General features: G+C 36.6%; 1 protein-coding gene across 2 annotated transcripts; it reads left to right on the plus strand.

Annotated features, from left to right (window-relative positions):
• The first annotated feature begins 2,607 nt into the window (after positions 1 to 2,607).
• Positions 2,608 to 25,160, plus strand: LOC125837509 (uncharacterized). 2 transcript variants are annotated; one of them, XM_049516612.1, is made up of 9 exons: positions 2,608 to 2,772; positions 2,901 to 2,988; positions 4,767 to 4,846; positions 7,842 to 7,944; positions 8,039 to 8,195; positions 10,310 to 10,438; positions 10,614 to 10,700; positions 22,752 to 22,796; positions 24,714 to 25,160. In XM_049516612.1, exons 1-9 carry the CDS (start codon positions 2,679 to 2,681, stop codon positions 24,867 to 24,869), a joined length of 939 nt encoding a protein of 312 aa, XP_049372569.1. In that variant the 5' UTR covers positions 2,608 to 2,678; the 3' UTR covers positions 24,870 to 25,160. The 2 variants fall into 2 exon arrangements, with proteins under 2 accessions (XP_049372569.1, XP_049372570.1); XM_049516613.1 differs by having other exon boundaries at positions 2,617 to 2,772; positions 22,733 to 22,796.
• Positions 25,161 to 26,101: the final 941 nt, after the last annotated feature.

The raw sequence follows: 26,101 nt of genomic DNA on the forward strand, positions 1-26,101 counted from the left end.
CTTGCCATATATACAAATATATATGTATAATATACAATTATCTAACCTATATACATATACAATTCACCTTTCTCTACTCTTTGCCCCCTCTCTCGCCTCTCTCCTCTCTCTCCCAGTCTCGCTCGCCTCTCTCCTCCATATAACATGTAGCTACGAATTGTAATTATCAAACTATAGCTATGGAGAGTAATTAGACTATTTTTGAGTGGCTATATGTGAAAGTTCCCCATATAACTATAGGAATAAATATTTCAGATGAAAGTTCATGAAATAACTTAAAAAATTTCCAAAAAAATAAAAAGGAAAAAATAAAAACAAATTGATTTAAACACGTTTAGGCGGTTAGCTAAAATTTTTGATGCCACAACCGAGAGGAATTTGAAATTCAAACTAATTTGGGGAGAGATTTTGGGGAAAAAAAAGGAAAAAATAAAAACAAATTGATTTAAACACGTTTAGGCAATTTTGATACCACAATCGGGGGATTTGAAGTTCAAACTGATTTAGGGAGAGATTTTAGGAGAAATTGAAGGAAGTGGGGTGAGAAAAGAGGGGAAGTGAATTGTATAAAACCATGACTTCCTTTTTTTTTATTTATATTATATACAATTGTGTGGGTCCCATCTAATAGCAAAATTTGTGAAACATAGGCTACCGTGTAGAATTAAATGTAACAGTAGCTATAACATTTATTTTAAAAGTTTGCTATTATGCACAATTTCTCAATTTAAGTAATGGGTCTAATCAGGATAAATATACTAGATTGAGTCCAATTTAGGTAAATACTTTACTTAATGAATTCATTTGTTTAGTTTTCCCAAAAATAAACATGAGAAATTATGCATAATAGCAAACATTTAGCCTATATTAGGTACTATAGCTATAATGTAAGAAAATTGTAATTCACGGCTACAGTTTCTCTAATTCTTGTTATTCGTCTGATTTGTATAATTCACCTGAGTTGTATAAATCCAAAATTTATATAATTTAGTTCATGATTGTATAAATCCAAATTTTTGTATATGCTTATCCTAGCTATTTGTATACGATTTATGAAAAATTAATAATAAATTACCCTATTTGTATATTGGTAAGTGAAATATACAAACGGAGTTTTGAAAATTTCTAAATGTATAAATACAAATTTTTTATATACTTACCTTATTTATATATTCGCAAGCGAAATATACAAACTGCAACCTTAATAACAAACGGAACTAAAACTATGAAACACAATTATCAAAATTATAGATTTAGAGGCCTATTATATCTACGGAAAATGGTCAAAATTGTCCCTGAACTATGCGAAATAGACCAATTATACCCTCCGTTACATTTTGAGCTCAAAAATACCCTCATTGTTATCTCTAGAGACCACAAATAACCCTCAAAAGTTAACAACCTAAATTTTTAATGACATGGCAAGCTATGTGTGACTGATCCTTCTAGCTAAGCTGCCAACTAGGATTACCACTAACTTTTTGTAAAAATCCAAATCTCCTAAAGTTGTATTAATCCAACAAAAAATAAGAACAAAGTTAAAATCATCTTGCCGTATATTCCCCTCATACATACAAAGATACATGTATGTTATACAAAAACTCATCCTATCAAGTCTAATCCTAAATCAAGTAATCAACGAAACCTGATTGATCATAGCAGCCCAAACAGCCCAACGAAACCAAGTAACACGAGCCAAATAATGTGAATCAACAATAGCGCTTGACCCGTAACTAGAGTAGAACCTTCGTTTCCCACCTCGCAGATCCCTGATTTCACAACATGCACACCAGCACGATGTCCCTGATTACCACTAACTCATTCTTGTTAACCAATCAATTCATCCTCCCAAATCAAACCCTAAATTTGGGAGAAAATTTTGATGCATTTTTTACCCTTTTTCGAAAAAAACAACTCGTAAAAGAAAACGTCACTTTGAGAAAGTCAAAATTTTTTAAGGCTGACTTTAAAAAAAATATGTTATCTCTGCTTTCAAACAAGAAAAATGTTGATGCCATAGTTGATAGCCCATATGTGACAAATGTGGTCTTTCTTTAATTGATATTTAAGACTCAGTAACATCAACTAGAAGAATCGAAAGAAATGTTTTGAACCTCAAAAAAATTAGATTGCTTTAATTCGTACAATAATCAAACAAATATTGGAGAGTTAAAAATTGGGTTAGCAAATACTGGAGATAGTGTTTCCATAAGGTAAAAGAAATTTCGTATCCCAAATACTGCTGATTTGGGAGGATGAATTGATAGTTAGAAAGAATGAGTTTGTGGAAATCCTAGCTGGCAGCTTAGGTGGAGAGATCAGTCCCACATGACTTGCCATATCATTAACAATTTGGGTTATAAACTTTTGAGGGGTATTTGTGGTTTTTAGAGATAACAGTGAGGGTATTTTTGAGCTCAAAATATAACAGATGATATAAGTGATCTATTTCACATAGTTCAGGACAATTTTGATCCTTTTCCATTAGTTTATTATTTTTAAAATTTTCAATTTACATCCCAAAAAAGGAGCTATTTCTGCGCTTTGAGCTGTTATTGGACTTGTGCTATCCAGTGAGCCGCTAAACCCAATAAAAAAAGAAGAAGAGAAAAGCTAGTCATTGCAAAATCCCCTAATCTTCTCCTCTTCTTTGGTCGGCAATTGTAGAAGTCAGAGAAATGGCGCTGAAGCTACCAATATCTCGCTGTTACAGTTTCAGCAATAGCTTCTTTTTCTCCTGCAAATTACCATACACTAGTCCAAAGCTCTCTGGTACTTTTCTCTTCTTTTACATATGCACTCTTAGCTCTTTGTAAATGGTTGAAAGTGTTGTTGCAGTTTTCGACTCATTCTTTGTCGGTTTATCTGATGATAATAAGTATTCTACTTGTATTGATTAGCGACATCGTTGAAGTTCAAAATCAGCAATTATCTTTCTGTAAGAGCCTTTGCTTCCGTGACTGAAGAGAAAGGTCAACCAAAGAAAAAGTAATCCTCTCTCTTTCTTGCTTCCTAGTATCATCAATTTGTTCTTCTACCCTAATGTGTATTGCTTCAACTTCCTCAGTTGCCAACTTCTCATTAAAAAAAAAAACCCAATAACATGAAAAAAAAAACTGCATACATGTTGAGAATATAATTAAATAATAAAAAGTATGTTTTCTCTAACGGCTTAAGTTTTTAGATGAGATGGTCACACACTTCAACATGATATCAGAGCAAGAATTTCCACGTGCTTGGCCCATGAAAAACAATCAGGCCTGTGCGTGAGGGGCGTGTTGAGAATATAATTAAATAATAAAAAGTATGCTTTCTCTTACAGCTTAAGTTTTCAATTTGAATACTAACACACCAATAAACATAATGGGTGTCTGGAGGATAGAGTTAAAAAAAATAGGTTCAATTAAACCTTTTTTTTTTAGAATGGCACCGTCACATTTTAGCTTAAAATTGGGATAGTAGATGCATTTGTGTTTTACTATTTTGTGTAGATGCTATTCCTTAACTGGCATTGACAGAAATTGTACTAAAGACGTTGACTAGAATTGTGCTTTTACATAACACTTTTCTTATTAGATGTCTTCAACCATTCAATTGGACAATTCTCATACTCTTTGCAGTGTATTATTGTACTTTAGTGTCATTTGCCAAATGCATTTTTATATTAGAGATGTGATTTGCTATGTTCAGTTGTACAAATGTTGTCTCGTGAACAACATAGCATTATGTAAACGCACATGACAAATGAGATTTGCATAGAGGGATGATTCCACTTCATTAACTAGAGTCGTTGCATGCTGTCTTTTAACCTTCAAAACTGAAGGATTACCACATTTTACCCTTTCTGATTTTACTTGACGCTATAAATTTAACCAACACTCACTTAAGTTGTATACTTGGTTAGATATGTATATGGATACAAGAAGCTTCCTTGTTTACACATACTATACACTCTTGTGCACTTATGTACTCCACAAATGTCATTCTTGATAAGCAACTTTAATTGCATTCTACTATGTTGATCTTGTTACTGCATTCATACGATTGAACACAATAATATACCAATGAAATCCCACTAGTAGGGTCTATGGAGGGTGGAGTGTATGCAGCCTTACCCCCTTACCCCTGCCTTTGATAGACCCTCGAATCAAGTAAAGCATATCAAACAAGTAGGAAAAGAAAATACAACAAAGAATACCAGTAGCAGCAACAATGAAAAAGAAAACTGAAGGAAAGAAAACAACATGTAATGATAAAATTGAAGTCTTAGACAGTAGGAGAAAAAAATAATAGTATTACTGATCAGGGAAACTAGACAGCGAATGACTACCTACTAACCTTCTACCCTAGTCCTCGACCTCTATATCATTCTATCTAGGGTCATGTCCTCGGCAAGTTGCTGGCCCGATACTTCTTCTGCCTACCTATACCCTCCTCAGGCCCACCATAACCACCATCATGCTGTAGACACCAAAAAACTATCAATCCTTGAGGCCTGAAGTTTTCCTCCCCACAGGTAAATTAAGCTTACTCGATCATCATCGATAGAGCTTCATTTCTTTATTGAAGTCTCTTATAGAACATGTCCTTTCTTCTGCCTGGGATTGTTACACACTTTTAGCTGCTTCAGTGGCTGTTTCACTATACCGAAGCTTGTATTAATGTTCCTCAAATAGAGCTCAAAGCTCCTTTTGTATGTAATTTATTGATAACTTTCGGTCCTTTTCCTACCATAATATTGATCAAGTGTTCGTATGATTCATTAGGAAAAGGAGACTGGATGAATTGTGTTTGGAGAGGTTTCAGCAATACAGCCGGACATTTATACAGTCATGGATCCTTCAAGGTAGTTGATATTCATTAAGTCTTTTTGATACCTTTTTTTGATGTCTTGATTCCTGCCGAATGCCAATATGATAAGTAGAAGATCTGGATTGCTTAGTATCATTTAGCTTTTGGTAATCAAACCTGTTTATTGCATTTCTTGTTGCAGAGTAAAGAGACTTCTCGTCTATGTTCTTTCAATTTGTTTGAGCTGTCTAGAGTTAGAATGTTATTCTTGATGGGAAGTGTTGCAAGGTAGAATAACATTATTTGAGTAGAGTCTGTAAAAATAGTCTAGCTATCATTAGAAAGGACATCATCACACTAGTAGAATAGTCACTGAAATTTTCAGAAGATGTTTCAAGAAATATAATACTATAACAGACATATCAATGCTTAATTATTTATTTTCGGATGTCAATTTGTCTTATTGAAGAGTATGCCTTTATTTCTGTGAAGAAATGGAAGTTAGGCCTAACTAAACCCAAAAAACTAGCTCATCAGAGGATGATTGCTAATATCATATAATGTGACCACAACCCATTTCCTCATCCAATGTGGGACTTAACATTCCCCCGCTTGCTCAAGACAACTGGAGCGTGGATAACATAACACAGGGGACAACAGTGAGAAATATAATAACAAGGACGAAGGATTGGTGGATCTGGCTCTTATATCATGTGATATGCTGATGCTTCACTGGTTTCTTGTGATGCTGATATCAACCAATTGAAAGATATAAGAACCATTCTGGTGATTTTTGAAGCAGTATCAGGGCCATGTATAAACTGGAACAAGAGTATGCTTTTCCCAGTCAACAAAGTGGACAACATCCAAGTGTTAGCAGGAGTTCTAGGATGTGAGGTGGGATCCTTACCTACTGTGTATCTAGGGCTGTCTTTGGGTGCAAATAGTAAAGCTCTGGAAATCTGGAACGGTGTTATAGAAAGGTGTGAAAAAAGGCTTTCTAACTGGAAGGGGCAATATTTATCATTGGGCGGCAGGATCATTCTAGTCAATAGTGTATTGGATGCTCTCCCTACCTATGTCATGTCTTTGTTTCCTATCCCTTCTGAGGTTTTGAAAAGATTAGATTCCTTAAGGAGGAATTTCATTTGGCAAGGCAACAAAGAAAAGAAAGCAATTCATTTGGTCAAATGGGAATGCCTCATCACCAGCAAAAAGGATGGAGAACTTGGCATTAGAGACCTCAAAGCCCATAATCAAAGCTTGTTGATGAAATGGTTATGGAGATATTACTTGGAGACTAATGCATTATGGAGGAGATTTGTACATGATAAATATGGCCAAGATGACCAGTGGTGCTCTAATTCTCTGAATTGTCCCTTTGGAGTTTGGAGAGCCATTAGATCTTTTTGGCCACTTTTGGCTGGAAAAATCAGTTTCAAAGTTGGCAACGGGAGGAAAATTCTCTTTTGGCATGACAACTGGCTTGGGCACGGTCCTTTAAAAGTTCTGTTCTCTGATTTCTACACTATTGCTACTTTACCAGATATTAACCTTGAATCAGCTAAAGGACTACATGGTTGGAATATCACTTTTAGAAGATTATTACATGATTGGGAATTAGAAAGAGTCGTGGACTTGTTCAAGACCTTGGAATCTTTCCAAGGCTTCAAAGAATCTGAGGATACGTTGTGCTGGAAATCTGGAAGTGATGGAGTCTACACTGTCAAATCTGCATACAAATACCAGATTAGACAAAATGCACAATTTGACCAGTGGCCATGAAAGTTCATCTGGAAGACTAAGGCCCCTTACAAAGTCCTATGTTTTGCTTGGATTGTAGCAAGAGAAGCATGCCTCACTCAAGAAAGCTTAAGAAGGGCGGGGGGGTGTTCATCTATGCTCTAGATGTTGTATGTGTGGTGCAGCCCGAGAAAACAATAGCCATCAGTTTCTACATTGTCCTATAACTGGACAATTGTGACAACTTCTTTTGAACTTGGTAGGACTAAGATGGTCTATGTCAGCAACAAACTGTGATTTATTGAAGTGTTGGAACTATAATGGCGGTGCAGTGAGACAAAAGAAGTGGTGGAAACTTGTCCCAACTTGTATATGGTGGACAATTTGGAAGGAGAGGAACTACAAAATTTTTGAAGACAAAAGCAATCCTGTGCAGAAAGTCAAGATGAATTGTATTCTTTTGTTTCTTTTTTGGTGTAAAGAAAACTATGTAGAGGAGACTGAACCACTAGTTGATATGATAGGATCCTTGTGAAGCTGTAGGTAGTCCTAAGCATGGTTGGGTTTTTGTAATTGTAAATAGCACTGCCATGGTGCAGATCTAATTCATATATATATATATATATATATATACATATATACATGCTACCAATCTCAAAAATAATAATAATGTGAGAAATATGACACGGAAGAAAGCATGAAGAATATAATCATTACATACATAATATTTGTAAATAGGAGTGTGCTTTTTCCTAAAACTTTAAGTAGTTAGAGAGAGCACACTTTAATTTACTTAATTATGTCTTTAATATGCCCCTCAAGTGCAGGCATAAATCTTTTTATTAACTAAGTATGTGGACATTCTTCGTGATAATGGGTGGTAGTGAGACTCGAAGCATGAACCTTTGTCTGCTCTAGTACCATGTTAGTAAATGGACCTGAGCCTAACCCAACCTTGAAAGTTAGCTCATGAAGGAAGGATTGTCCAAGAGGAGACCACAATCCATTTCCTCAACCAATGTAGGACTTACTGATTTCTTTTTCCAACACTTTAGTTTCTCTTAATCTCTTGTCTTGTATCTCAACCTCACATATAGCTCCTCTTCGGGCTCATTAATGTCCAACTCCAAAAATTTATCCAAATCGTCTTATAGTATTTATGAATTCCTACTTTATGTCGGACTGAAACTTATTGTTACTTCTTTGCTTAAACTTTTCTTTCAAGTTGATATATTCTAACTAGCAGTTGGTTTGCTTATGTCACTCTGCCTCCATCTCCTTAACTCCCAATAATTTTTCTAGCTTAGGCAAAGTGTTTGTAGATGGAAAAGTTGTTACCAAAGCAGGGACTCAAATCCCTGATAAAGCTGTTGTGGAGATCATGGCCGAAATTCCAAAATACGTATGCAGGTGAGTATTCCTACACTGAGCCTATATTTTTATTTTTGACATACTTGGCAGAAATCTTAGCAGCTCTTTGACTTGCTTGTTGATGTTTACTCAGAGGAGGACATAAACTGGAGGCTGCAATTGAAAACCTGGGGATTGATGTCACAGGAAAAGTAGCTCTTGATTCAGGATTGTCTACTGGAGGATTTACTGATTGTTTACTTCAGTATGGAGCTTCATTTGTCTATGGTGTTGATGTAGGATATGGACAGGTAACATTACTAGACTTAAAAGCTGATGCTCATAAAGGTTCTACTTTTTTTAATCTTCTTTTACTGGTTTCAATTACACAAGTTAAGGTCCCGAGTTGTCCAATTTGAGATGTCTGAATACAAAATGGAAAGGATGTTGAATATACATGGTGCCATGCTTGTTGGAGGCTTGGAGCAGCTCTAGCGAGTATCAGTTTTTTTTTTCTTTTGTAAAAAGATAGAGGAGAAAAGGAACGTTGTGTCCAATTGCATCGCCAAAATTCTAGTGCAATGTGCAAGTTAGAAAAGGAGGGAAAAAATTGTAAGACCCATAAAACTTGTTATAATAAAATGAGAAAATGGTCTAAAGCCCCCCCAATCTATACCCGAAATCCCAACTACACACTCCAACTTCACGGGTGTCCTATCACCCCCCTGAACTGTTTAAAACTAAAATAATTTACTCCCTAGACGCTTACGTGGCACATTGAGTGTATCTCACTCTCTTAGAGAGAGTGAGGATCAACACATAATAAAACTTTATTTTTGAAATTTTCATAAATATGTGTATTTCACATTCTTTGAATTCACCATGGAATTTCATTATTCCTCTTGATTCTAGAATTTTGATTTTTCAATTTGCGCATGAAATTAGGAAATTTTGAAAACCACCTCTTACTAGCAATTTGATTGAGCATGGCAGCACCAAAGTTCTTCACCATCTTGAAATCATTCCTATCACTAAATTAATTGATACACCACAAATCATTTATAGCAATTTCATCCATTACTCTCCATAATCAAGAACTATATATCAATTTTTTTTTATTTATGCACCAAAAATCTTTTAAATCAAAGCAAATTAAGCTTAATACATGAACACCCAAATGAATTTCTTCAATATACTTTGAATATGAAGATAATTTTTGATCCTATATTTAATACCCAACAGATCCACGACAATTTTAATAACTGGTCCTTTTCCTATGCATCTGAAAAGTTAGCGTCTGCTCTTCATCTTCTTCATGCCATTACTCTGAAATTTGATGCAAAACCACCCTAAATCATCTCCAAACTGCCTTAAATTTTAGATATAAGCTTCCCTCGACGTTTCCAACCTTTTGATATATTACCCCCTCAAAACGGTGCTCGTTTGTGGCAAGTTGAATTGTTAGCTCAAGCTTTTAAACTAATTTTAATGGAGGTTTCAAGCTCGTCGATTTCCATGAAATTTCGGGCGTTTCTTTAAATTTGATAACCACAGCCATAAACTCAATCAAACTCAATGTATTCAACTTCAAATAATTAACAACCATCTATGTTATCAACATGTTTCAAATTGAAGATCCAAAATACATTCATAAACTTTTGATGTTTTTGACATTAAATTGCTTTTTTAAATAATAAGTCAAAAAGGAAAAAGAATTAAAAAAAAGTTTTAAATAAAATTTCTACAGAGCGTGAGTCTCACCCATTAGCATAGATGTGGTTATGACGTTTTATGGGTGTAATAATTCCTGTTTTAAACAGTTCAGGGAGGTTGATAGGTTGGAGTGTGTAGTTGGAATTTTGGGTATAAATTGGGGGGGATTTAGACCATTTTCTCTAATAAAATTAAATTGCAAAGATATAAATCATAAATGAATAGTTAAGAACACCACCATTATTAAAAAAATCATAAGTAAAAGTAGTTTTCTGTACGAAGCAAAGCTGAGTTGTAGCTGCTCGAAATTGTAAGCTGAAATTACTTCTAGCATAAAATAGTGGTGCAGGTGGAATAAGGCAGTAATGGTTAATGTTTTGATGAATCAATTTTCTGTTTCCCTTTTTGGAAAGTATGCTAGTGACAGTGATGGCCCATAAAGAAAATTATTTTTACACACCAAATCGTAGAGCATTGAGCAAGAAACCATTCGAATGTTTGAATGTACTGTCGTTTTGAAAAACTTCCAGTATGCTTTGAATTTAAGTTCATCAGTTCAAAAAATCCTGAATAATGAGATTTTCCTTCTACTTTTGGCCATTAAATAACAGCTTCTTTAAAATTAATTTGTGGCCAAGCAGTCTGGGATCATCTTTAAATTGCTGATCATTTAGTTATTTATATTTGTAAAGGCTTGCTGATTTCTTCACAGGTGGCAGATAAAATTCGTCGAGATGAGCGTGTAAGCGTTATCGAGCGTACAAACTTGAGATACCTTTCTGAACTCCCACAAAAGGTTGACTTAGTAACTTTGGACCTCTCCTTTATTTCGATACTTCTGGTAAGCTTTTTCTTCTCCAAAATGCTACCAATGTTATAGTTTTAATGTAGTTTCCTACATTAATGATTTAGCATAGAAAACTAGGCTATTTTGTGTATGGTTTATCAGCAATGTTTCTTGCATAGACGGTTTTTGTCAATACCTAGTAATACTCAAATGTTCATTGTCTATCCAGGTGATGCCTGCAGTTGTCAATTTGATGAAGGAGGAAGCTACTTTAGTGACTCTGATTAAACCTCAGTTTGAGGCTCGGAGATCCCAAGTAAGCATTTTTCAGAGATCTCGATCAGCTCTTTTACCCTTCGTAAATGCAGTGTGTGTTGGATAACCCCCCCCGTTCTAAATCTAGTGTTAAAAAAAGGTTGATTTTCTACCAACAATTAATGTTATTTTACATTGAGCGAAATTGTCATGTAATTAATCAACAAAAAAATTGCTTACTAAATCTTTCCTTACTTGAGTAATGTAGGAAGCCCTAATATTTAGGCCTTTAACCTATGTTGCTCAGACTCTCCAAAAATGTTGCTGCACCCATGTCAGATTCTTCAAAAAATGCACTACTTTTGACTTTGAGTGTCCAACACGCTCCTGTCAACATTTTGAAGAGTCCGACTAACAACCTTTAACAAAATTTAGAACTTTTCTTATGTAAATCCTTTCCTTATTCGGACTATGCAAAATAATTATATCCTTCAAAAATTGCAGTAAGTCAAAGCCCAAAAAGCTCCTCCTTGCCAAAAAATCACAGAGAAATTTACAGGTGCAACATTCTCCTAATTGCCTTCACAAACAACTGAAGCATACAGTTTTCTATAGTAATTAAGCAACTAAGAGAACCAGTAAATATGTGCTTCTAGTTCAATGAAAAAGCAAATACTTGTACCAAGAGACAAGAATTTGTTGCATATTTATGTCGTGGAATCAATATTCCAAAAATTTACTCTTTAACTAATATTCTATAACTCAACCATGTTTTTTCATAATATTTATATGATTTTGAAATTTTTTGTACTCATTAACAAAGAGTACATGTGTAACGCACGTACCTATAGACTAGTAAATAAATAGAAGTGTTGCTTCTTACCAACATTTTAAATCTCAAAGCTCTTATTTGCTTTGCTTAGAGAGGGAAATTGATCAAGTCTAAGGTTGGTGTATTTGTGAGAAATATATGAGAAAAATATTATTGAATTGTGTATCTAAATTGTTACATTGAGACCCTATTTATAGACACTACATTGGAATCCTTTTCCAACTAGGATTCCTATTCCTATTCCTATTCCTATTCCTATTCCTATTCCTATTCTAAGTAGGAAATACTTATTTCTATTCTAACACTCCCCCTCAAGCTGGTGCATACAAATCATATGTACCTAGCTTATTACAGATGTAATTAATACGAGGACATGTGAGGGACTTGGTGAATATATCTGCAAGCTGATCATTTGACTTCACAAATTTCGTAACAATATCTCCCGAGAGTATCTTTTCTCTGACAAAGTGATAGTCAATCTCAATGTGCTTAGTCTTTTCATGAAACACTGGATTTGATGCGATATGAAAAGCCGCTTGATTATCACACACAAGTTCTATCTGATCAATTTTGCCAAATTTTAGTTCTCCCAACAATTGTTTGATCCAAACTAGCTCACAAATTGCTGTCGCCATTGCTCGATATTCTGATTCCGCACTAGATCGAGCAACCACATTCTGTTTCTTACTCTTCCACGACACCAAATTACCTCCTACTAAAACACAATATCCGGATGTCGAACGTCTGTCAGAGGGTGATCCTGCCCAATCAGCGTCTGTATATCCAATGATATGCTCATGGCCTTGATCCTCAAAGAGTAGTCCTTTACCGGGAGCTGACTTTATATATCGCAGAATACGAACAACTGCTTCCCAATGACTATCACAAGGGGAAGTCATAAACTGACCTACAACACTCACAGGAAAAGATATGTCAGGTCTAGTCACTGTGAGATAATTCAACTTTCCAACAAGCCGTCTATACCTTTCAGGATTACTAAGTGGCTCCCCCTGTCCTGGAAGGAGTTTAACATTCGGATCCATAGGAGTGTCAATAGGTCTGCATCCCATCATTCCTGTCTCCTTAAGAATGTCTAAGGCATACTTGCATTGAGAAATAACAATACCTGATCTAGACTGAGCAACCTCAATACCTAGAAAATACTTCAATCTGCCAAGGTCTTTAGTCTGGAAGTGCTTAAAGAGATGTTGCTTCAAATCGGTGATACCATCTTGATCATTACCGGTGATAACAATATCATCAACGTAAACAACCAAATAGATACATCGACTTGGTGCAGAATGCCGATAAAACACAGAGTGATCAGCTCCACTATGAGTCATGCCAAACTCCTGAATTACTGTGCTGAACTTCCCAAACCAAGCTCGAGGAGACTGTTTCAGACCATAGAGTGACCTACGCAATCGACATACAAGGCTACTAGACTCCCCCTGAGCAACAAAACTAGGTGGTTGCTCCATATAGACTTCTTCCTCAAGATCACCAAGCAGAAAAGCATTCTTAATGTCCAATGGATGAAGAGGCCAATGACGAACGGCAGTCATAGATAGAAAAAGACGAACATATGCTATTTTAGCCACAGGAGCGAAAGTGTCACTATAATCTAGCCCAAATATCTGGGTATACCATTTGGCAACAAGGCGTGCCTTAAGTTGATCAACATGACCGTCTGGACCAATTTTGACTGCATAAACCCAACGACAACCAACAGTAGATTTACTTGCAGGAAGGGAGACAAGCTCCCAAGTACCACTCTGATGTAAAGCAGACATCTCATCAACCATAGCCTGCCTCCATCCAGAATGACAAAGTGCTTTACCTGTAGTCTTAGGAATGAAAATAGAGGACAAGGACGACACAAAGGCATAACGGGGTGATGATAGACGATGATAACTTAAGAAGGTGTAATATGGGTTAGTATTTCGAGTGGATCGTATACCTTTTTGAAGTGCAAGCGGTTGGCTAGGAGGAGGCAAGTCCGCAGTAGGAGCAGGGTCTGACGCATGACATGAATCATCTAGGACTAGGGTTGGACGTGGACGGCGATGATAAGTTAGTAGTGGTGGCACTACAATGGAGATGCAGAAATAACTGTAGATTCCTCAAAGGTTGACATAGGTAAAACCTCAGGTAAGGGTAAGACCATAGAGACATCAGGATGATTAGAAGATGTATAGTAAGGCTGAGACTCAAAAAATGTAACATCAGCAGACATAAGGTATCGATGAAGATCATGTGAATAACAACGATACCCTTTTTGGACTCGAGAGTAACCAAGAAAGACACATTTGAGGGCACGAGGAGCTAATTTATCTTTTCCTGGGGCTAAGTTATGAACAAAGCATGTGCTCCCAAAGACACGAGGGGGGATAGGATAGAGATGTGACTGAGGAAACAGTATGGAATGTGGAACCTGATTCTGAATAGAAGAAGAGGGCATTCTATTTATATAATAACAAGACGTAAGAACTGTATCTCCCCAAAAACGCAGCGGAACATTGGATTCAAGGAGAAGAGTACGAGCAGTCTCAATAAGATGCTGATTTTTTCTTTCAGCTACATCGTTTTGTTGAGGGGTGTATGGACAAGTAGTCTAGTGAATAATGCCTTGGTGAGTCATAAACTCCTGAAATTGGGAGGATAAGTATTCTAAGGCATTATCACTACAAAAAGTACGAATAGAAACACCAAACTGATTTTGTATTTCAGCAAAGAAACTTTTGAAAATAGAAAATAACTCAGAACGATCTTTCATTAAGAAAACCCAAGTACATCTTGAATAATCATCAATGAAACTAACAAAATAACGAAATCCTAAGGTGGAGCTGACTCTACTAGGACCCCAAATATCAGAATGAACTAATGAAAAAATAGACTTTGAACGACCCTTAGTACTACGAGAAAACGTAGCACGAGTGTGTTTCCCAAGTTGACACGACTCACAATCTAATGTGGATAAACTAGACAAACTAGGCACCATCTTTTGCAGTTTGGATAGACTCGGATGTCCTAAACGTTTGTGAATTAGATCTGGGGAATCTGTAACGGAGCATGCTGTTAAGGAATTTGAAGAGGTAAGATAGTAAAGGCCTTGTGATTCATGTCCTGTTCCAATCATCTGTCCCGTACTATGGTCCTGCATGAGAAAAAAATCATCGAAAAAAGTTATGCTACAATGTAGGGCTTTCGTCCAACGACTAACAGATGCTAGATTAAAAGGAGAACCAGGGACATAAAGAACAGAGTCTAGGGTGACGGAAGATAGGGGTTTGGCTTTTCCAACCCCTTTTGGTTTTGTTTGGATTCCATTGGCTAAAGTAATAGCTAGAAGAGATTGTGAATAAACAATATCGGATAAGAGTGATTTATTACCAGAGATATGATCAGAAGCCCCAGAGTCCATGACCCATATTCCAAGAGTACTAGATTGCGACACACAAGCAAAAGAATTACCCGCAACAGACACATCAGGTTGTGCAACCGAAACTACTTGTGGAGACGTTTGCTTATTTGCACGATATTGAAGGAACTCATCATATTCTGTTTGAGCAATATGAGCATTATTGGATGGTTGATTAGGTTGAGCACCATATGCTACTGGTGGAGATGTCTGTTTACTTGCACGATTTCGAAGGAACTCATTATATTCCTTTAGAACAATAGGATCATAACTGGGTGGTGGACCATGCAAAATATAACATATGTCACGAGTGTGTCCAGGCTTATGACAATGACTACACTTGGATCGAGATTTTCCAAAACGCCCTCCCCCTCGCCGATTCTCCATAGACTGATATGCACTCTTTTCAAAGGTTTGAGATGTGAGAATAGAGGAGTCAACAGTGGGTGATGAAACTACTTTGTGATTGGGAGGTGCCGCAAGACGAAGGAGACGAGAGAATAATTCTTCGATTGTAGGAACTGTAGGGCTAGCTAAAATCTGATCACGCACAGAATCATGATCAGGAGGAAGTCCAGCAAGAGTAAGAACTAGAAACAATGTTTGTCTGTGTTCTCGTTGTTTTTCCACATTCGTAGTAACTGGCATCAACGTGTCGAATTCCTCCATGATTGACTGTACTTGTCCCAAGTAAGTAGACATATCGGATTCTTGTTTCTTTAAGTTGGTCAATCGAGATATCACATCATAGAATCAAGATATGTCATTAGTGTATAAAGCACGAGCCTTTTCCCAAACTGTATAACACGTCTTGAATGGGCGAAACAAGGGCATCAATTTGGAATCAATAGAACGTCATAGGAGACTACATAATTGAGCATCTACTTTCTCCCATTGTGCTTTGGCTTTTGCATCTTCCTCATAAGTCTTGTTCGTTAAGTGATCTTGGACACCTTGACCCTTGCACCACAACTCAATCGAGGAAGCCCAAGATAAATAGTTTGAACTTCCCAATAAAAGTTCTGAAGTGATTATAGGGCTAGAACTTCCAATCCCCATATTTTTAGAACCAAAAACATTAATTTAGCTTGGAAACAACAAAAAAAACAGCCTGGAAATAGCCGGAAAATTCAAATCTCGAAGAAAAAGGTCGCCGGAAACAACCTGGAAATAGCCGGAACCCTAATTCCGGCGATCGGATCTGGTCAAAAACAGTATGGGCCTGGTCGGAATGGCTGGACGACCCCAACTGTCAAAAAAATTCTCAAAAAATATGATCAGAAAAGCCCTCACGCGCCGGCGCGTGAGCCAGATCTCGCCGGGAATTACCACCTCCAATAGGCGCGTGAGAGCGCGTGGGTTGATGTTTTCCGGTGGTTCTGGCTGGGGTTTGGTCGCGGGAGCTTTCCGAGCATCGTGGTGGTGTTGTTTTTCGCACAACACCCACAGAAAGAAAAAAGAACAACAAAATCAGACCCAACAGTCACCGGAAATTGACATAGACATACGGTGACTTGTTTGTTCTCACCAATGCTCTGATACCATGTGAGAAATATATGAGAAAAATATTATTGAATTGTGTATCTAAATTGTTACATTGAGATCCTATTTATAGACACTACATTGGAATCCTTTTCCAACTAGGATTCCTATTCTTATTCCTATTCCTATTCCTATTCTAAGTAGGAAATACTTATTTCTATTCTAACAGTATCCATGCAAATTCATGTTTTACATCTCTGATGGACCTCGTTGGTGACCATCTTTTTCATGTTTTACATTACATTGGATGTTGTGTCTCTGGTGATGAAAGCTGAGATGCTTCTATCCAAGTAATTTCATACCTCACTGCTCCCATCCGTCACCCTTCTAAGCTGACCAATCATTTAACATTGGTTAATTGCAGATTAATTGCATGCCTACTTCATCTAAAAGCTTAATCTATTAGAGAAATGACACTTTTATCTATTTATATTTGTTACAATGAAAATGAAGAAGAACTTCAGGTCTACAAGGTGTAAACAATAGGAAATAGGAGCTGTAAATTGCAACAGAAAATCTGAAATTGAAGCAGAAGGCTTAAGTTTTCTTGAGTTCAATTTTTTCACAAGATGTTTCATTACATATGGTGTATTTATAGATAAAGTGTGAGAATTACAACCACATAATAAGCAAAATATCTCACACCAAACTATGTACCTATGTGGCTCACTAACCACCACACATTTTAAATCAAGACCAACATATCTACTACAAAATATCTCCAACCTAGGAGTTTCTAGATAATTCTTACTTTTCTAACATATCTAGTACAAAAATATCTCCAACCTAGGAGTTTCTAGACAATTCTTACTTTTCTAACATATCTAATACAAAATATCTCCAATCTAGAAGTTTCTAGACAAATCTTAATTTTCTAACACTCCTCCTTAAGATTTTTCATTGAAACTCCTTGCAACAACCTTTGAAACTCAAACTTCTTAGTGGAAAGAGCCTTGGTCAGAATATCAGCCTGTTGATCGTCACTGATGCAATGTACCAACTTAACTTCACCATTCTTCTCCGCATCTCTTAAAGCATGAAACCTTATGTTGATATGCTTTGTTCTTCCATGCTGCCCCGGATTTTCAGCCATCGCAATGGCTGATTTATTGTCCACATAGATCACTGTTGGTTCTTTTGGCAACAAATTCAATTCCAACAAGATCTTTCTTAACCAAATTGCTTGATTTGTAGCAGATGCAGCAGCCACATACTCGGCTTCTGCTGAAGATTGTGCTACAATATCTTGCTTCTTTGTGCTCCAAGAAAAAATGCCTGAACCAAACGAAAAACAGTAACCAGAAGTGCTTTTGTAATCATCCAAACATCCACCCCAATCACTATCTGAATAGCCAATAAGAGATCCATTCTCCACATTTCTATACCAGATTCCATAATTAATCGTCCCTCTAATTTACCTTAACACCCTTTTAGCGGCTCCAAAATGCTTAGTGCTGGGACTTTGCATATATCGAGATAACAAACTGACAGCGAACATTATGTCTGGCCTAGAAGCTGTTAGATACAATAGACTTCCAATTAGACTTCTATAAACTTTTGGATCTGCCCTCTCTTCGCCATCATCCTTCATTAATTTTTCATTCACAACAAGTGGAGTTGCAACAGCTTTGCACTTGTCAAGCTTGAACCTTTTTAACAGATTCAAGGCATACCTCTTTTGGGACAAGAAAATTCCTTCACAAGATTGAGATATCTCCATTCCCAGGAAAAACTTCATTTCTCCTAGATCGGACATCTCAAAAACTTTTAGCATTTCATTTTTAACTTCTTGAACTGCAAGAGGATTTTCACCTGTAATCATCAAATCATCGACATAAACTGATATCATAATCAACATCCCATCCGCTTGTCTTTTGAAGTACAAAGTAGGCTCATTTAGGCTTCTGTTGAAGCCTTGTGACAGCAAATGAGAATCCAGCCTACTATACCAAGCTCTTGGGGCTTGTTTAAGACCATAGAGAGCCCTTTTAAGCTTGTACACCTTGTCTTCTTCACCTGCAACTGTAAAACCTTCAGGTTGTTCAACATAAATGTCTTCCTCAAGCACTCCGTTGAGAAATGCAGATTTTACATCCAAATGGAAGATTTTCCACTTGTATTGTGCTGCGAGAGCGACTAGAAATCTTACTGTCTCATGCCGTGCAACAGGAGCAAACGTTTCTCCAAAGTCCACTCCAGGCTGCTGAGAATAGCCTTTAACTACAAGTCTAGCTTTATGCTTGAAGATGGAGCCATCTGGATTGAACTTTGTTCGATAGACCCATTTGACACCGATAACATTCTTCTTTTCTGGCCTATCAACCAACTCCCAAGTATCATTTTTATTAATCATGGCAAGTTCCTCCTTCATTGCTGAAATCCACACTTTGTGGTTTGCTGCTTCTTCAAATGAGGATGGTTCAACAAGAGCAAAATTGCATTGCTCATAAACTTCTGCTAGTGATTTGGTCTTCAAAACAGGAGAGTCTGTAGTCAATTCAACATCTGAATTGTTTTTTGTTCCAGAAATAGGACTAGAGGGAGTATCACCTTTTTGCTGATGTGGAGTTGCAGCTGAAGTATTCCCACCTTGGTTCTTCACAACAATATCTCGATCCCAATCATTGTGGCTAGACTCATCCACTATAAGATCTCTACTAACAAACACCTTCTTACTACTAACATTGTACACTTTGTATCCTTTTGCAACTGTACTATAGCCCAACAGAACACACAGTTCTGCCTTGCTATCTAATTTGCCTCTTTTAGCATCAGGAACATGTGCATAGCATACCGAACCAAATACCTTCAAGTGTCTTGCAGACGGCTTGATACCCTTCCATGCTTCAAATGGTGTCATGTCTTGGACTGCTCTAGTTGGTAATCTATTTAGCAAATAGACAGCGGTATTGACTGCTTCAGCCCAAAAGTATTTAGGCATCTTCTTTTCTGCCAACATGCATCTCGCCATCTCCATTACAGTTCTGTTCTTCCTCTCAGTAACCCCGTTCTGCTGTGGAGTGTAGCTAACAGTGAATTGTTGTTGGATACCCAAATCTTTACAATACTTGCTGAACTGATACGAAGTATATTCAGTTCCATTATCGGATCTAATATACTTCAATTTACAGCCACTCTCCCTTTCTACCATAGCTTTGAATTCTTTGAAAACAGAAAACACTTGATATTTGCTACTAAGAAAGTAGACCCATGTCATTCGAGTCAGATCATCTACAAAGAGAACAAAATACTTGTTTCCACTCAAAGAAGCCGTCCTCATTGGTCCACATAAATCTGTATGAACCAACTCTAGCTTTTCCTTAGCTCTCCAAAGACTTCCTTTAGGAAAGGATCGTCTACGCATTTTACCAAATTGACATGACTCACAAACATCTCTACACATGTCAATTTTGGGTACTTCAAGCACCATACCCTTTGATTGCATATACACCAGTGAGCTAAGATTATAATGACCGAACCTTTTGTGCCAAAGCCAAGTATCACTCAATTCAATATTAAAAGAGCAAGTATCAATAGAATAGCATGAAATTGGAAAGGAATTGTCAATCATGCTAATTTTAGCTACTTCACATCCTTTAGGATCATGAATGACACATTGTTTATCCTTAAAATTAAGAGAATAATTTTTATGAAGTAATTGAGCAACACTTAACAAGTTTTGTGTCAAATTTGGCACATAAAGAACATCATTAATAATTTTCGTACCTTCGTCAATAGGAAATTTTACTGACCCTCTACCGTGAGCTTCCACCAATGCGCCATTTCCAAGCTTCACTTTGGTTCTATCAGATCTGTCCAAGGAAACAAACAGATTTTCATCAATTGCCATGTGCCTTGTGCACGCGCTATCAATATACCATTTACATTGGTCAATATGTGATGTGTGCGAGGCCATGAAAACCTCCTCCTCTGATTTTCCAACTTGGTGATCATCTGCGAAATTCACTCGATGGGAAGACTGGCCACTTTGATTTTGCTTTTGCCTACAATACTTCTCAATGTGACCATACTTCTTACAATATCTACATTGAATTGGAGACCTCTTTGAATTCTGCCAACAATTCTTCTCTAAGTGGTTTGTCTTCTTACAAATGCCACAAGGTGGAAATTTTCCTTTTATCGACAAATCACCTTGGTTTCCACCAGATTTTACCTCTCCAGATTTATCCAACCAGACTTTTCTGCTTTCCTTTTGATGTTTGAATTTATGCCTTGCTTGAAAGGCATCTTCCACTATCCCTTCACTTCTCATACTGACCCGTTGCTCTTGGACTTGCAATTTGGAGATTAGTTCGGCTATTGTAAGAGTAGTCAAGTCACAAGACTCTTCAATAGCTGAGATTTTTGATTCAAACTTGTCTGGAAGGCTGACCAAGATCTTCTCTACAACTTTCTGATCTGGAAAGGTTTCACCAAGTATTCTTATCTGGTTCACAATCTCCATCAGCTTTGAAGAGTATTCTTTCACACTATCTGAGTCTTTCATCTTCAAAAGCTCAAACTCTCTCTTCAATGCTAAGAGTCTAACAGACTTTACTCTACTGCTGCCTTCAAACTCCTCCTTTAACTTATCCCAAGCCTCTTTGGCTGTTTCACAAGTCATAATCCTCGTAAACATCACGTCCGTAAGACTTGAATGTATGCAGGTGAGAGCTCGTGGGGATCTAGTCACCAACTCATCATACTTCTTAATTTCATTGAGAGTTGCATTAACTCTCAATGGCTGGACAGCAGGTTCTCCAAGCTCAACAACTTCCCATAAGTTGAGAGCCTTTAGATAAGCCTTCATTTTGATAGCCCATATGTGATAATTCTCTCCGGTAAAAGTCGGAGGACCTGTCGTTGGTTGATTTTCAGGTGCCATGAAATTTTTTTCAGCGAGCAAATTCAAGAAAGAACAGAAAGTAGATGAGCGAAACAAACAAAATTTGATTCAGATCCCTTAGGAAATAGGCTCTGATACCATGTTACAATGAAAATGAAGAAGAACTTCAGGTCTACAAGGTGTAAACAATAGGAAATAGGAGCTGTAAATTGCAACAGAAAATCTGAAATTGAAGCAGAAGGCTTAAGTTTTCTTGAGTTCAATTTTTTCACAAGATGTTTCATTACATATGGTGTATTTATAGATAAAGTGTGAGAATTACAACCACATAATAAGCAAAATATCTCACACCAAACTATGTACCTATGTGGCTCACTAACCACCACACATTTTAAATCAAGACCAACATATCTACTACAAAATATCTCCAACCTAGGAGTTTCTAGATAATTCTTACTTTTCTAACATATCTAGTACAAAAATATCTCCAACCTAGGAGTTTCTAGACAATTCTTACTTTTCTAACATATCTAATACAAAATATCTCCAATCTAGAAGTTTCTAGACAAATCTTAATTTTCTAACAATATTAAATCTACAAGATGACCTTGATCACCTTTATGCGGATTTGATTCTTTTCTTGGACCAAGCATGTGAGAAATATTATTGTTGATGGTGGCAGTGAGATATCAGTGTAGGATCTTTGCTTTGCTTTGATACAATGTTGAATTGGTGACGACCTCATCTAAAAGTGTAATAATTTATCGGTCTGCAACAAATATACTAGAAGGGGGGGAGTTTGAGTGGACTAGACTTGGTAGAGTAGTTTGACTTGATAAATGAACCAATTTTGCTGATGTTTTCTTGTATGTGTGTGGATGTGAAGGATTCTGCATATGGAAATATAGGGTATAAGCATCAGCTAATCAATGTCCTTTAAGCCAAGTAATGCCTCAATCAGATCAACTGAAGCTTAATCATTTGCCTGTCCGTATCTAGTCTTGTGTTAGTACTTCTTTCTAGATGTCTTGGCTTTCATTCTGCTCTTAAGGATGTTCTCTATGTTAATTTTGCGATTAATTTTGCATGTGAAGGATTCTATGTATGGAAATATAGGTTATAAGGACCGGCTTAGTCAATATGTCTCTCAAGCCTACTGTTGATCTATGTTGCTTGGACTCTTAAGAAATCTCATAGGTTGCATGTCTGATCCTCCATAAGTACTGCGTTTTGGAGGATCTGACACAGGTGTGGCAGGATTTTTTGGAGAGTCCGAGCAACATAGCTGTTAATTCAATCAGATGAATAGTTGTAGATATTCCACTGATAGCTCAGTTATTTGCACTTACCTGAAGTCTCTTGTATTGGTATTGCTTCCAAGAGGCATTGGGTTTTACTGTGTTCTTAAAGATTAATCTTGTTTTGCAAGATAATTATGTATTTTTGATGTAGACTTTTATAAACATGTTAGGTTGGAGGAGGTGGAATTGTAAGGGATCCCTTGGTCCATCAAGAGGTAAGCATTTCCCAGCCTTTACATTTGTTTTCTTTTGATGCTTTATATAATCTACTCAAAAGCTGATTATTAAGACCTTTTTGGATTTATTCTTCTTGAAAGAAAAGCTGGTTATTAAGACTTTTGCTAAATGATATTAGTATCTTGGCTATTTTGAGGAGGGACAATGGGCTACATTGAACGCAATTGATAGTCTATCCAACTTTTATAATCAGTCAAAAAGTATGAAAAGGGAAGAAAACATTTGGTTAGTGGGAGAATAAAAAAATCCTTTAGCAAGAAATGACATTTGAATCCATGCTATAATGTTTTTTTGGACAACAATTTAGACGAGTAGCTACATTAATTTGTGAAAAATTTTATGGGTGCATTGCTCATATTGTTTACTTGAATGTTAAATATGTTAAGATCTCTCATTTTCTTGTTGATTTATTCTCCTAATGTCTTTTGTCTTCACATGATGCTATTTCAAACAAATGCTCGTGTATATGGCAAAAATATGCTTCCTTTTTAGTCCAACCAAGCCAACCATAAATTATTTGAATTGATAATAGTAATATAAATCCCCTTGGCTAAATAAGTAGGTCAATCAGAGGGAAGTAGCCAGTAAGACTGCTCAACTTTCATCCAGCGCTCTACTGATTTTGTTTCTTATATGAAATAATCTGTTAGTAAAGTGATTGTGTACTCCCTTTGTCCCCATTTGTGATGCACTTTCCTTTTTTAGTATGTACCGAAAAGAATGATACCTTACTATATTTAAAAATTATTTAACTTTAAACTTCTCATTTAACCCTTAATGAGATGATTTGTTGCCACACAAATAACTATTACTCCATCTTTCCCATTTTATATGAGTGTGACTTGGTATGAAGTTTAAGAAAGAAAGTACGACTTTTGAAACTTGTGATCTAAAATAAGTGAGATATTTTTGTGGCTATAAATCATTTCATTAAGGGTAAAATAGATATTTTAAAGTTAAATTGTTACTTAATATAAAAATGTGTTATTCTTTTTATGACTTGAATAAAAAGGAAAGTGAGTCATATAAACTAGGACACTGGGAGTACTTGTTTTAGCACACAAGTTTTAAAGAATCTTTCTTAATTTCCATTGCCAGCCAAAATGCATTACATCTATTCTTCCCTGGTTGAGTCCCATAATGTCACGTTCGTGGCTGCATATAATACAGGAGGAAGGGTGAATAGGTCTCTGAGACATTTTTTCATTTGTACCTGGTTTTAGGTTTTCTATGAACCGGATAGATGCTAACTGTCAATGGGTGAAAGAAAGTGAGAGCTCTGACTAGATTAAGGATTTGGATAAAGAGAACGGAATTTTCTGTCAACTCAGATAGGATAGGAAAACCACTGATAGGTTAACCAGCAAAGCAAAGAGCTGGATTTACACACAAATAGCAGCATTCCATTTGATTTTACCTATTTGGGGTCATGGAATAGACTAGGTTTTACGGGCATGTTGTCAGTCTGCTTGTTGTGCTCGGGATGTGCCCTATGGCTGAACTCCTGGAGAAGTCAATTTGGGTTGAGTTATCAGTTCTCAATCTTTTTAGTAGATTTTCCATACTTTAAGGGTTAGAGCATTTTTTCCATCAAAGGAGGTACCAAGAATTTTCGCTGTGTGCGCTGCGATGAAAATGATATTTTCACGGTAACCTTCTCAAGGGGAATCTGGAGATGCTGGAAATTTACTTGGTTTAATTGTTATTTCTTCAACATCCCCATCCCAATATCCCATCATCAAACTACTTTTTGTGTTTGGTATACCACAACTTTTAGCAAGAAAAGATAACTGAGAACAATTTTTTTTTTTTACTTAGTCACATCTCTTGCTTATAACGGAAGTTCCTCATTTTACTACTGCTGTTATGAGATGCTTACTATTACGGCTGTGCAGGTGATTGAGAGGATCATAAATGGGGTACAAAACCATGGATTTCAATGCGAAGGTTGGATTGAATCTCCTTTGAAGGGAGCTGAAGGAAATAAAGAATTTCTAGCTTGCTTCAATCGAACAGTCATCAGTGAGGGAGTTGAGAAACAGCAAGTCTAGCTAACATTTGGAATCAACCATGTATGAACAGTCATCAGTAAGAGAAGTTGAGAAACAGTAAGCCTATGTAACATTTGGGATAAAACATGTATTGTACGGACATGCTGGATAACTCCCAAAAGTATTAAAGAGCACAACTTCTAGAGGTGCTTGGAGTCCAATCAGTGACGTGGATTCATAATTTTGAAGTTGGATGGCTAGATAGTTTATGATGGAGGGCCTTTTGAGTGTAGTCCGTTCTTATCTGACTATAAACAATGAACATGATGCAGTTTTAGCAATGACCAGCATGACTACACTTGCAGAGACAATCGGTTAAAACCAAATATTCATTTGCTGTTCTCCTGAATTGCGCAGTTTTGAGTCTACTAAACTCTTGGTCTAGGTGAAAGGTACGAGGACAGAGTAGGATGGGATTGAACTTTCTAGTTTATGTTGCGTAGCTTCTATTTTACAAAGGTGATTGTTGTCTATCTGAAACAGTTCACAGCAATACTAGTGTTGTACCCTAAACGTTAGTTCATGAATTCTTATTATCAAAACATGAATTGTGTTCTTTCAAGCATGAGTAGCTAAATCCAAAATTGGAGTTGTGGGAATCATGAGTAATTAACAACGTATGAATAATAACTAAGTAATTCTTGAATAGTGTTGATGCAATGCATTGGTAATTCTTTCGCTTAGAAGTCTTTTTAACGAGTGCACGCGTTAAAACTCATCTTGTTGCTACTTGTCGGACCAAGGAGGTAGTTAATAAGAAAAGAATTATCAACAAAGATTTAGTGTGATACTATCTAATAGTCTAATGTCAATTTGTGCGAGGATGAAAACTAAGTCATACATTGATGTAATGTCAAATCTGAGGTAAAGGTAAGGGTTAGTAAAGTATACACACGTAGCCAGATCAAGGTGCAGAGTGAAATTTCCTATTTAGAGGACCAATCACTTAGGGATACATATCTTACCAACTTTGCATGTAAGACACTAGGAAATGATTACTATTATTAGGATTACCTCGTTAAGAGCTTATGGGGAACACATCCACCCTAGTTTCTCTCTTATATTGATAACTCGAAGTTTGAATCTTGCTCACTTGTTACTTAAAACAACAATCAGTTATTTGTTTCACAATCCCCCCTTTATTTACTTGTCTCGGAAATAAGTTGACTAAACGAATATAATAGTGAGTTAAGTTTAAGTTTGAACTGTATTCTTCATGGGATCGACCCCAA

This window comes from Solanum verrucosum, unplaced genomic scaffold (genome assembly GCF_900185275.1).
Source record: "Solanum verrucosum unplaced genomic scaffold, falcon-dt-bn FXZP01000092.1, whole genome shotgun sequence".
NCBI lineage: Eukaryota > Viridiplantae > Streptophyta > Magnoliopsida > Solanales > Solanaceae > Solanum > Solanum verrucosum.

Excerpts from the sequence above, each read along its gene's own strand:
- LOC125837509 (XM_049516612.1), top strand. The coding sequence starts at position 2,679 with ATGGCGCTGAAGCTACCAATATCTCGCTGTTACAGTTTCAGCAATAGC. Across the intron at positions 2,989-4,766 it reads AAAGGTCAACCAAAGAAAAA|GAAAAGGAGACTGGATGAAT; the intron begins GTAATCCTCTCT and ends ATGATTCATTAG. Across the intron at positions 4,847-7,841 it reads ACAGTCATGGATCCTTCAAG|GCAAAGTGTTTGTAGATGGA; the intron begins GTAGTTGATATT and ends TTTCTAGCTTAG.